This window comes from Antechinus flavipes, chromosome 2, assembly GCF_016432865.1.
Source record: "Antechinus flavipes isolate AdamAnt ecotype Samford, QLD, Australia chromosome 2, AdamAnt_v2, whole genome shotgun sequence".
Lineage (NCBI taxonomy): Eukaryota > Metazoa > Chordata > Mammalia > Dasyuromorphia > Dasyuridae > Antechinus > Antechinus flavipes.
This window is the reverse complement of record NC_067399.1, coordinates 41042121-41054292: the sequence shown is the minus strand read 5'-3', so window position 1 is coordinate 41054292 and position 12172 is coordinate 41042121. Positions and strand designations below refer to the sequence as shown.

Here is a 12172-nt window from a genome sequence, read left to right as displayed (position 1 = left end):
AGCATGTGGCTTTTATATTTTGGTGTCTCCCCCTGAGGAGGGGAGATGTGTGTATGAATTTGCTACCCATGTGAGACCAAAGAATCCATTAAGGAGATATCATTTAAGGTAGATTTTAAAGGGTGGAAAGAAGCCCAACAAATAAAGAGTACTGCCAGCAAGATCAGCATGAGTGCAGGTGTGGCAGTGAGTCATAGTATGGGGCTGAGTCTCTGGTGATTTTACCAAGTTGCCTTAAAAATGTGAAAGGCCATTGTTGACTTGATGTCCCAGGTTTCTTTAATTTGGAACACATTTCCTTTTAGATCTAAAATTCACTTCTTTATTATCAGTGTGTTAACCTGAGGTCAGTAAAAACAAATTTAACTTTTCTAGGTGCCTGATTGAGTGTCGGGATGAGTATAAATATAATGTGGAAGCGGTAGAGCTATTAATTCGCAACCATCTGGTTAATATGCAGCAATATGATCTTCACCTGGCTCAGGTAAAAAGAAGGGGCAGGGTCTTCCCTGAACTGAGTTGGAGAATTCTGTACTTTAGTGAATTTTTATGTCCATAATACTCCTGCTGATTTTGTGGTTTTCTTTTTACCAGTCAATGGAGAATGGTTTGAACTATATGGCCGTGGCATTTGCTATGCAGTTGGTGAAAATACTGTTGGTGGATGAAAGAAGTGTGGCCCACGTGACTGAAGCCGATCTGTTTCATACCATTGAGACTTTGATGAGGATCAACGCTCACTCACGAGGAAATGCCCCCGAAGGGTGAGCTCAGCACAGTTAGTTGTAACTGTTATGCTGCTTCGTTTGCAGCATGCAGGTGGTGTCAGAGCCAGGGATCTATGTTTGAAGGGGAAGAACTTAGCTACCAGATAGACTCTGTGCCTTGTATTGGTCCCTAATCTCATTAGTGAGGATGGGCTTGCCAGTGTATGACAACCCCTTCCCCAAATAGGGAGTGGCATATCGTAAGAGAAATGGGGGTCCTGTGGCGTTAGAGGTGTCTCACATAACCTCCTCTGTGTTTCTTGCCTCAGGTTGCCCCAGCTGATGGAGGTAGTGCGGTCAAACTATGAGGCTATGATCGACCGCGCGCACGGGGGCCCCAACTTTATGATGCACTCAGGCATCTCACAGGCCTCTGAGTACGATGATCCTCCAGGCCTGCGGGAGAAGGCAGAGTACCTGCTGCGAGAGTGGGTGAACCTTTACCACTCAGCAGCGGCTGGCCGCGACAGCACCAAAGCCTTCTCTGCGTTTGTTGGACAGGTAGAGCTTTTGGAGAGAAAGGTGCTTTTTATTCGGCATAAGTGGGGTGTGGCGCTTCCGATGTCACTGATGGCCAGGAAACTGCTAGTGTAGTTAAGGAATGTTGTTATTTTTCTGTTTATGTGGATACTTTGAGCAATGTCCTAGTTTATTTATTAGGCTATGACTAATCAAATGTTGGCTAATGAGACTGCCGAGTAAATCCAGTCACAGATGTGCTTTATTGTGAGATCCTTAGCCCTGAGCACATGAAAATAGGGCACTTAATGGGGTTATGGTCTAATTTTAATTTCTTGAGTTAAAATTCTCTAAAGCAAAACCTCAACTTATGCACACTCACTAAAACAAAACCATCATAACCTTAGATTGGCAGTGCATTTACTAGCATACAAATTAACTAGCTTATTCCACTTTCAATTTAAGCAGATTGGTTTTAGGAAATGATTTTTGATCATGTGAGTCAAATTTGTTCTAACTTAAAACTCTTAATTTGAAAATGTCCAGAGCAGGGCACTGCCTCCCAAGGATGAGATTAGCAAAAGGTAGTGATACTGTGATAATTGACTGGCAGTGATCATTGAATCTATGTTTATATTTCTAGCCTTTTTTCCCCTACGGGGCCTACCTGCCAAGAATTTACAACCTTACTTTTAATTATATTCCCAAGTAGCAGCCTGGTAAGAAGGGTCCCTTTTGTGAGACCCTTTCTGGGATAGAGCTGTCAGCTTCCTTTCTTTGGCTTCTTGCTCTGCTTCCCAAGTTAAGAAGTCACCCCACTAGGGAAAGGTCAGATGGGGCCACATGTTGATTATTGAAATAAGGCATGTGGTAGCTTTAGTTTTTAACATATTAAAAATGTCTTTTACTTTGCAAGGTTAAATGCTACTACTACCGTGGAGTAAACTTTATTCTTCAAACCCCAGGAGGGACTCATGTATAAAATTAGGGATGAGTAAAATGAATCCCTTGAGTAGCTGTTGTTGCCAAGTTTATGGCTTTCTGGAAATATAGACAATAATATTTCATTAATATAGCATTTGTCACACGTTTGCACTGACCTCACCTCTTTTTCAAAAAGAAAACACATGTTGAATTTTAATTTCTTCTTAACTTCATTTCCCATTTACCTTTTTGCTTTTTATTTCAGCAATAGCATCATCCTTCAAAACCCTGTACTTCCCAGACCCCGCAAACAAGACATACTGCCTTTATTCAGTTTTTTTTTTGGTTATCCATTTTAAATGTATTAAATACCCCCTCTCCCCCCCAAATCCCTGGGGTTTTTCTTTATTGTAACTATTTATTTGGGGCAAAAGTTTTTTTTATTGGCTAAATTGATTGAACATGATCCTGCTTCACCTCTAGCCGGTGTGGCAATGTAATTTGCAAAACTCTTTTTCTTATTTGAGTTAGATTTTTCTTTTTTTTATTTGTGCTTGTGATTGTAAATATGTAAATATGTGATTGTAAATTTACAGATGTAAAAAATACATCTGTAGTTGTATTTAATGAATTTTTAAAAAATGAATCTTCTTTTCCATTGGTACCTCCTGCTTTCACAAAAGTCATTTTGAAATTAATCTTTTTGGACTTCCTAAAGATAGTTTTCAACTAAGCCATTTTAATGACAAATCAGTAACAATTTTTAAGACATTTATATTATTAACCTAAAATTCCTGTGGTCCTCTCAGGAAAAACAGAACTTTGATATAGCTATTAAAAATGATTCTTGATAATTCACATAGTCTTTTGGGCTTAAGTAACTTGTCATTCTAAAGCTGCCATATTTGCCCTCTTCCTTAATTTCTGTATTCTCTATGCTCCATTAAATTTGGGCTAATACTAGATTTTCAGGTGGAAAAACCTTTCTCGTGTATCTGATACCAACTAAAGTTGGGGATTTTCAAATGAGAAGAAATGACATTTTTTGTTTTTGAAAATTGTAAACCTGAAGTCATTCCAATGTCAGGAATTGTGTTATAGAGATTACCCTACTTCAGTGGGATTTACTCTGGCAAGCCCAGCCAGTTTGTGAATGCTGTCAGTAATCCTGACAGCACTCTCTATTCTTTAGAGGAACCAAGAGTTAACCAAGTTGAACTTACACTGGCTTCCTGGTGATGAACACAGGCCACCCCGACTATTGGAGGGGGTTAATGGACAAGCAGAGAGCTTGTGATTGTCACCTGTGCATTATTAAGCCATCAGATTTTTGTGAAATGTTGAAGCAATCTAAAAAGTTGCTTTTTGGATTGTGTCATCTTGTATTTAGGTCTTGTTTTCTTGTCCCCACGACAGATGCACCAGCAAGGAATCCTGAAGACTGATGACCTCATAACAAGGTTTTTCCGTCTGTGCACTGAAATGTGTGTTGAAATCAGCTACCGGGCTCAGGCTGAGCAGCAGCATAATCCTGCTGCCAACCCCACAATGATCCGGGCCAAGTGTTATCATAACCTGGATGCCTTTGTGCGGCTCATTGCACTGCTGGTCAAGCACTCAGGGGAGGCCACTAACACAGTCACCAAGATCAATCTATTAAACAAGGTTGTCTGTCCTTGGCCCATCAGTTTGCATATATACTCTTTGCTATGGATCATATCTTTACCTCTGGCGAGTTAGTTACTGAATATTATGGTAGTCACATCTGAGATTTGCTATGAGGAAAGTGTATAATTTCTGATGAACTTGAACATTTCCCATTTCTGATAATTTCATTCATCTTATTACTCAAAATTTAAATGAGTAGATAGATATTCCATAAAAAGCAGGCATTTAGAGTGGAAAACTGATTTCCAAAAGTTCACCTTTCAAGTTTTGCTTCTAGAATCGAAATGATTAGACTTGAGATATATCGGACATTTGATTCCTCTGTTCACAAAAACCTGGTTTAGTTTCTCTTTAGCTCTTGACTGCTTATATAGTTAATGAATGTAGATTCTTTATCTCAAACAATGTTAAGTATGTTTAACATATATCTATGTTAAATGTATGTCTTGAAGTAAACTCCTTCCCATTACATTTAGTTTCATAGATTATATAAAACCCAGGTAGTCTCTTGTCAGTGAGCCAGTGTGGTTTTTTTTTTTTAATCTATAGAAGAGTTTAGGCAAAATCAATTTGTTTGAATAATAGGTGCCCACTATTCATGAGGAATGTATAGCAAACTGTTTAATTGAAACTTATCCACATATTTTTCCCCCCTATGGATTGCAAGTGGAATTTCAAGAATGTATATTTTTTAAAATTACACATTTTGTAGGGGAAAATTATATGTGAGAAACTTGTTCTTTGATAACGTATTGATATGCTTGTCATCTTTAGGTTCTTGGTATAGTAGTGGGTGTCCTTCTACAGGATCATGATGTGCGACAGAATGAATTTCAGCAACTTCCCTACCACCGAATTTTCATCATGCTGCTCTTAGAACTAAATGCTCCTGAGCATGTGTTGGAAACCATTAATTTCCAGACACTGACAGCTTTTTGGTAGGTGCTTGATCATAACATTTATTAGATTTTTGCTTATGTCACCACTTCAGTACATTTTTTGGTAGTATTTACACTGGTTGTAGGTAACTTGCAGAGAGGTGAAATCACTTTGTCACATTAACTGATACTCTGAAATTAACTTGGGGGAGGGTACCATTATAATACTTTTTTTTTTTTAAACTTTTCACAAATTGTGCTTGTAGCAGCAAGGTTAATGAATTTTTTTTTTCTTCTAGCAATACATTCCACATCTTGAGGCCTACTAAAGCCCCAGGCTTTGTGTATGCCTGGCTTGAACTGATCTCGCATCGGATATTTATTGCAAGAATGCTGGCACACACACCACAGCAGAAGGTGTGGCTGTAGTCTGTCTCCTATAGATGAAGACAATAATCAGTCTTATGGGATGTGGGACTTAGTGCTTTTAGATAGCCAGCTGGGGGTAGTGTTGGCAGACTTCTTTAAAGGGATGTAAGTAGTGTGAGTCTGCATAGGAATAGTATTTGTATTTTACAGATGAGAAAATTGTGGCTGAAAGGTGACGTTAAATTACATTCATTCAAATATCATTTACCAGATTGAAACATAGTTCTTTTTCCAAGTTAGCTCTTTCCATATATTGTTATTGGCCTCAGTTCTTTTTGAACAAAGGATTGTGTACCTTTTCTGTTCAGAAAGGTCTTTTTCGTAGGTACAGAATAGTAGTATAGGACAGGGACTTTACACTTGGAAAACAGCTAACTGGGGAGACACAAAAACAGTTAAGTTAAATAAAAGTATAAGGCAGAATGGGACCTTGTTTTAAATCCCTCATGAGGTTCATAGCAATTTGGCTTCATAAGGAAGGATGAGGTTTCTATCTTGGGACCGTAGGAGTTTTAGAATTAGAGGTAACTTTAGAGATCCAGTGCCATTTTATGTGGAAAGAATCTGAGGCCTAGAGAAAAGTGGTCTATCCAGGTAGTTAAACCTGGAGGAGCCTTTTGAACTGAGGGACTCTATTTTAAATGCTCTTTGGTCAGATAATAGACATTTCCTCCAGGATATAGAAGTAGACAGAGCTTCAAGAAACTCCATTGTTGTAACTGCTTTTGTTTTATAAGATTTAAATATTTTAGAGTTGATGGGAGGTTGAGCTGAAGATTGAACAGGTTTCATTTCAGTAGGATGAGAGGAAAAAATGTGCATTTAGGAAGAACTATGAACAAAATTTGGCTCTGCAAGGTAGCATGACTTTAGCAAAGGAGCAATGGCAGTCAACAATTAAGGTCAAACTTTTGAGGGGTGGCAGGGGCAGAACATTCAAAGACTGGAGCAGGGGTGGCTTTTGACAGGCTTTTCTAATGTTCCATGTGCAAATTAAGGCTGGGGAGGAGTAGATTGGGTGAAACATAAAGGGAAAATCCAAAGCAATTACCTGAATGTATAGTGTGAGAAAGAAGTCAGATTTAACTCTAGATGATGAGACTTTGGTAACTAGGATGATGTTGATATGATTGCAGGTTTAAATATCTTTCATTTCAGGTTATAAAATATCTAAATGGAAATGTATAATTAGACTGATATAGATAAAGCATTAAGAGGTTAGTAGAGTCATTTGGGCCTTCAAGGTTAGACTTGTTAATAAGGTGCATAGTTACAAAAGTCGTAACTGTGAATTACCCCTCTTGTAAGGGAAGGAATTAGAGTCAGGATCTTAAATGTCGATGGTTAGGCAACTGAGTTAGATATTGGTAAAGGAGATAGTAGTTGTAACAGAAAAATCAAGATGGTCTTCATGAAATTATTATGCTAATGAGGGAACTTAAAGCATATGACTTTATCAGTATTTAGACCTTGAAGGATGTTGTCTTGAGATCATTGGTTTTGTTCAGAACACCAATCTAGTGGTTTTGATATAGAAAGAGTAGGTAAGGAAATGGGGGGGGGGGGAGAGAATGAGATTAAACAAAAGAAAATAAGTCATATTTCCTTGTTAGCTTAATGTGGTAGGTAAATGGATAAAGTCAGGTTTCCTAGGTTTTTATTTTTTTAAACAAGATAGGGGAAGGATCTGCACATGCAAATAGAGGCAGTTACTGAGGAAGAGATTAAAGATACTGGGTCCTGGATGTTGGGCAAAAGAAAATGGGATTGACAAGCCTATAGGGAAAGGTGAAAAAGTGCGATTATTTGCCCAGTTTTAGGTGGAAATGGGACTGGGATCAGAAAGTTAGAAATTGCTTAAGATAGTTTAACTTTGGGTCTTAAATATTTTCAGTGTCTTATTAGTCCTTAATTAAAGGTCAGTCCTTTGGTTGACCAAAGCTTTTTTAAGCTGTATGCTAAATTTTTCTTTCTTTCTTTTTTTTCCCTAAAAAAGATAGGCTGAAGATAGAATTTTTTGAGGTCCTTGTTGGAACCACCATTTTCTTGCCAAATAGGAAAAGTTAGGGACATAAGCTAATAGTTTAAGTTTGATTATAACAGATAATTGTTCCCAGTTTAGCCTGTGAATAAATTGATTTTTAAACTGAGGATCCCTGGTAATAATGGTAATAAAATAGTATTATTAGTAGTAGTATAGTGGGTGTTTTGGCTTTACATAGTTAATCACTCCTTTTCTTTATCTTCTTAGGGCTGGCCTATGTATGCACAACTATTGATTGATTTATTCAAATATTTAGCTCCCTTCCTTAGAAATGTGGAACTCAGCAAACCTATGCAAATCCTCTACAAGGTAATTTATTTTCATTTGTCAAATATTTTTGAATCTTTTAAAGACTAGAGGTAACCCTTGATATTAAGACCTGTAGAAATAGAGAATCTTCAAAATAAAAGTGAAAGAGAAACCTCTTTTTAATGATTTTTAGATGTGTTAAGAACATGTCATCAGTTGGGTAGTAAACAATAATATGCCTAAATTATGATTAATTTCTTTTGAGAGTATGAGTCCTCCTTCCTTTCATCTGAATCAAACTTGAAATAATTGTTCCTTGTGTATGTTTACATACTGCCCTGAAGTCAGGAAGATCTGGATTCAGATGCTGTGGGGCAAGTCACTTAACCCTAATTGTCTCAGCAAAAAAAAAAAAAAAAAAAAGTGGGCCTATGCATTCCTGGTGATGAAACTGCTATTCTTTTTCACTTTTTCCTCTCCCAAACTTTTTTTTTCTCAATATACAGGGTACTTTACGAGTGCTGCTGGTCCTCCTACATGATTTCCCAGAATTTCTCTGTGACTACCACTATGGATTCTGTGATGTAATCCCACCCAATTGCATCCAGTTAAGGAATCTGATCCTGAGTGCCTTTCCACGAAACATGAGGCTACCTGACCCATTCACTCCCAACCTGAAGGTAAAAAACTATAATTGTGGCAGCTCCCAAGTCAGAGAGGAGGCCCCTCTTTACTACTCTGCCACATTTGGAACCAGGTGCTCCATGTGAAAGATGGTAGATTCCAGGTCAATGAACCTTCCCACTCTAGGGGTAATGTGTGGTAGGAGGCTCTTTGTGCCTGGGATTCTAGACAGCAGTAGCTATAAGAGTTTATTTGTTGAAATGGCTACCCTTCAACATTTGGTCTTTCTGCCTTTGTCCTCAACAGGTGGACATGTTAAGTGAGATCAACATTGCTCCTCGGATCCTCACTAATTTCACTGGAGTGATGCCTCCTCAATTCAAAAAGGATTTGGATTCCTATCTTAAAACTCGATCGCCAGTCACTTTCCTATCTGATTTGCGCAGTAACCTACAGGTTTGATTCAGTTTAATCCTTGCTTAATGCAATGATCTTAATTGATGCTTTTAAAATTTCTTCACTCCTGCGTTGCCTGGTTTTAAATCAGTACTTTCACAGAATCATCATGTGAAGTTTGAAAGGACCTTAGAGGCCACCTAATCCCAGTCATATTTTAATCCAAAGCCCCTCCATAACAATTAATCATCTTAACTTTGTTCCTAATCAGGAAGTGGGTCCAAGATAGACAGTTCCTTCTCCTTTTAGCCTTGATTGAAAAGAAATATATTGACTCTTTCTAGTGTTGGACAGGTGAAGTTTACATGGGCATTATTCCTGACTAAACTTTTGTATAGTGCGATAGGAGTAGGTACGTGTCTATGCTAAGCATACCCACTGTGACTTGGGTCGGACACAGGTGTAGACCTTTTATTTTCGGTGCCTGCCTTCTCTGATTTGCTTAATGGGATACCTTGATGTTTGTTTCTTCTCTCCTGGAACCCTTCCTCAGGGTTCTCTTTTACTCCATCCTCTCCCACTCCCTCTCCAACCCCACCACTGAAGATGTTCACTCCAGCATTTAGAAGATGACCATCATCTTTACTCTGTTGTGGCTTGGTTTTGGAGAATGGAGGCTGTTTTTCAGGGATAGAGCTTTCATCAGACAGCCCCTCTGCCTACACTTCAGAAATAGTGGCTTGGAAATTTCAGTGTAAAGCAGCCCAGTGAGAATCCGTAGGGAAGGCTTAACTTGGGTTTTTCTCACTAGGTATCAAATGAACCTGGCAATCGCTACAACATCCAGCTGATAAACGCACTGGTGCTTTACGTCGGTACTCAGGCCATTGCCCACATCCACAACAAAGGCAGCACGCCGTCCATGAGCACCATCACTCACTCGGCGCATATGGACATCTTCCAGAACTTGGCTGTGGACCTAGACACAGAAGGTAAGTAAAGGGGGTGAGGGGGATGGACAGACAGGGACTAGTCAGTTACTCTTCTAGTCACGATGACCTTTAGGCAATTTGGAAATGGTTTTTGTGTGTCAGAGTGAAAACTGAGGGCCTCAGTGTGGGAATGTGTAAGTATCACAAGGAAGGTTTCTCCTTTTCATCCTCTCCTTTCATCAAGCATTATTGACAGTAGAAGACAACAGCATGGGCAGGTACTGTAACCTGTGAGTGTGTGAACCTCCATCTCTTCCCAGCCCATTCATGAGGGAGGTGGGAAAGAAAGGTAGCCTTAGCTATCATGAACAAGAACATCTCTTGAGCACCGTCACGGGACAGACAGTTCTCTGAGAAACTGTAGCAGGCCGTCTTACCTGTGCTCACATGATTGGTAAATGGCGGAGCTGGAGTGCAGAGCAAAGCTTTCATTAGTCTGGGGCTCTTTCCATTTCCTACCATAGATTCAAAGTTCAGCTTAATGCCAAACCTATGGATTCAAAATTCAGCTGGTTTCCTTGAAATGTTTTTATGATGTGAAATTAGAAAAGCTGTGCCAATTTGCCTGAATGGCCAAGTAGCTCATAGAGCCCTAAGTCATCTTGTTGTGATTTCCAGGTCGGTACCTCTTCTTGAATGCAATTGCCAATCAGCTGCGGTATCCAAACAGCCACACTCACTACTTCAGTTGTACCATGCTGTACCTTTTTGCAGAGGCCAACACTGAAGCTATCCAGGAACAGATCACCAGGTGAAACTCCTGCAATTTTGACTAGCGTTCCAAAGATACTCAAGGAAGAGAGAATGGGAGAAAAATTACATCTTTATTTTCATTAACTTTTTTCCCAGTTATTTAAAAATCTTTTTATTTTGAGAGGCCCATATGCTTTACCAGGCTGCCAGACAGTTCTGTAGCAGATTCAGAATCTGTTCCAGACCATCATCCCTCACCCTTAACCCTAATCCTTTGCTGTGACAAAATGCAAATTAAATCTTAAATGGTCCCAAATTGTAGAAATAGTAACTGAAAAATTGAATGAATCTACTGTTCTCTTTGGATTCCGTAACACCCTGCCCACCACCCCCATCTTCTATTACAGGGTTCTCTTGGAACGGTTGATTGTAAATAGGCCACATCCTTGGGGTCTTCTCATTACCTTCATTGAGCTGATTAAAAATCCGGCATTTAAGTTCTGGAACCACGAGTTTGTTCACTGTGCCCCAGAAATTGAAAAGTAAGTTTGCATGTTGGTGTGATTTTTGAACTAGAAAGGGAGAGCTCAGGAATAGAGCAGAAGAATGCCCTCTCTCTGGTGGGCTTGACTTGGTTGGGGAATTGTCGGGAAATAGATGTGATGTAACTGTTGAGTATCTGTGCCATCGCTGCGAAGTTCTCAACATTACACTGTTTTCAAGCGTCACATGCCAGTAAATCAGGATTGAGATTTCTCTACCAACACCCCCTGTTGTACAAAGTGACATTCAAGCTTTGACTCTCCTATTGGGGCTGAGGGGATTGTAACAAGACTTCTCCGGAGTTCCCCTGGCTGCCTTAGGGACCTAACTCCTCTTTAACATCTTGTCCACTTTCTTTTAGGTTGTTCCAGTCCGTTGCACAGTGCTGCATGGGACAGAAGCAGGCTCAGCAAGTGATGGAAGGGACCGGGGCCAGTTAGAAGGGCTGCCTCTGGCCTTGTAATCGTGCCAGCCTGGAGGGCCCCATGCCACCAAGTTTCACAAACTGACTGAAGAATCCTTTTGGCTCTTCCTGACCTTTCCAGCCCCCTTGGTTCTTGGGTATCCGCCCTTGCCTTGGGGAAGTCTCCCATCTTTGTGGGCACGTTCCAAAGTTTAAACACTTTTTTTTTTTTTGACTGGCCAAAATTTAGAAGATGCTGTGAATATCATTTTGAACTAGTGTAAATACATGGAACCGAAACCTTTGTCTGGACTTTTTGGGTTTGTGCAAATTGTGTTAAAGGCAGGTGGATAAACTGGCACCTGTTCAGCTTGTAATAAAGGGGCAGCTGCTGATGCCAAGCACTTGTCTAGGGCAGATCTCCTTGTCCTGACATTCCCGGACTCCCAAAGAATATTGAAAAGCCAGTTTAATATTATGTAACTTATTTTTTTCTTTATGTGGACAGGGGACCTTTAAAATCACTAAGTTGTTAAAAAATGTGGATGTGTTGGAATATGGGGTACTGTGGAATGGGGGTGGGAGGGAGGGTTTGGGATTAAGGTCCGGTTTTTTAACACCTCTCCCCCATCTTTTTTTTTTTTTTTTTTTAACCTCCCCCTCCCCCTCACCCCCCTTTCCACCTAAAGCTGACAGCAGGGAACACAATAGTTGGAATAGCTTCTCAGTCTGCTGGAGAAGACATACTTTGGGCCCTATGGGACAGGGTCAGCTCTTTTATCAAGAGAAGCCAGACCAGATCTATAGCATTTCTCCCCTCCTTCCTGACACTTGTAAATTGTGGGGGATGGGAAGGGAAAGGGAAACAAATCTATGAACTGCCCCTCCCCCCACCTCCACCCCACCCCCAATGGCCACACAGTCTAAGTTTGTAAAAAGAACAAAGGACCAATACAGCCCATTTTGTAAGGATTTTGAATGTTTTGTAAATGTATTGGTCCATGTGTTGTATTTTGTAGCCTTTATAGTTCCTGGGCTTTAGTTCTCCCACTTCTTGTATGTATATGCATACTGTAGTTATACATTAAAAGTCATGACATGCA

At 39.8% G+C, this 12172-nt stretch overlaps 1 protein-coding gene across 9 annotated transcripts in view; it reads left to right on the top strand.

Annotated features, from left to right (window-relative positions):
• The window catches only part of CNOT1 (CCR4-NOT transcription complex subunit 1), a 93114-nt gene extending 80942 nt beyond the window's left edge, over positions 1–12172 (top strand). For 5 of the 9 annotated variants that reach the window (XM_051974585.1, XM_051974581.1, XM_051974579.1 and 2 more), the window contains 13 exons: positions 376–484; positions 595–764; positions 1037–1289; positions 3567–3815; positions 4593–4756; positions 4996–5113; positions 7377–7478; positions 7925–8098; positions 8349–8498; positions 9250–9430; positions 10049–10181; positions 10531–10665; positions 11028–12172. In XM_051974585.1, the coding sequence (XP_051830545.1) occupies positions 376–484; positions 595–764; positions 1037–1289; positions 3567–3815; positions 4593–4756; positions 4996–5113; positions 7377–7478; positions 7925–8098; positions 8349–8498; positions 9250–9430; positions 10049–10181; positions 10531–10665; positions 11028–11106 (2017 nt within the window). In that variant the 3' untranslated portion in view covers positions 11107–12172. The remainder of the gene's footprint in view (positions 1–375; positions 485–594; positions 765–1036; positions 1290–3566; positions 3816–4592; positions 4757–4995; positions 5114–7376; positions 7479–7924; positions 8099–8348; positions 8499–9249; positions 9431–10048; positions 10182–10530; positions 10666–11027) is intronic. The other 4 variants (XM_051974586.1, XM_051974583.1, XM_051974584.1 and 1 more) reach the window with 1 other exon arrangement.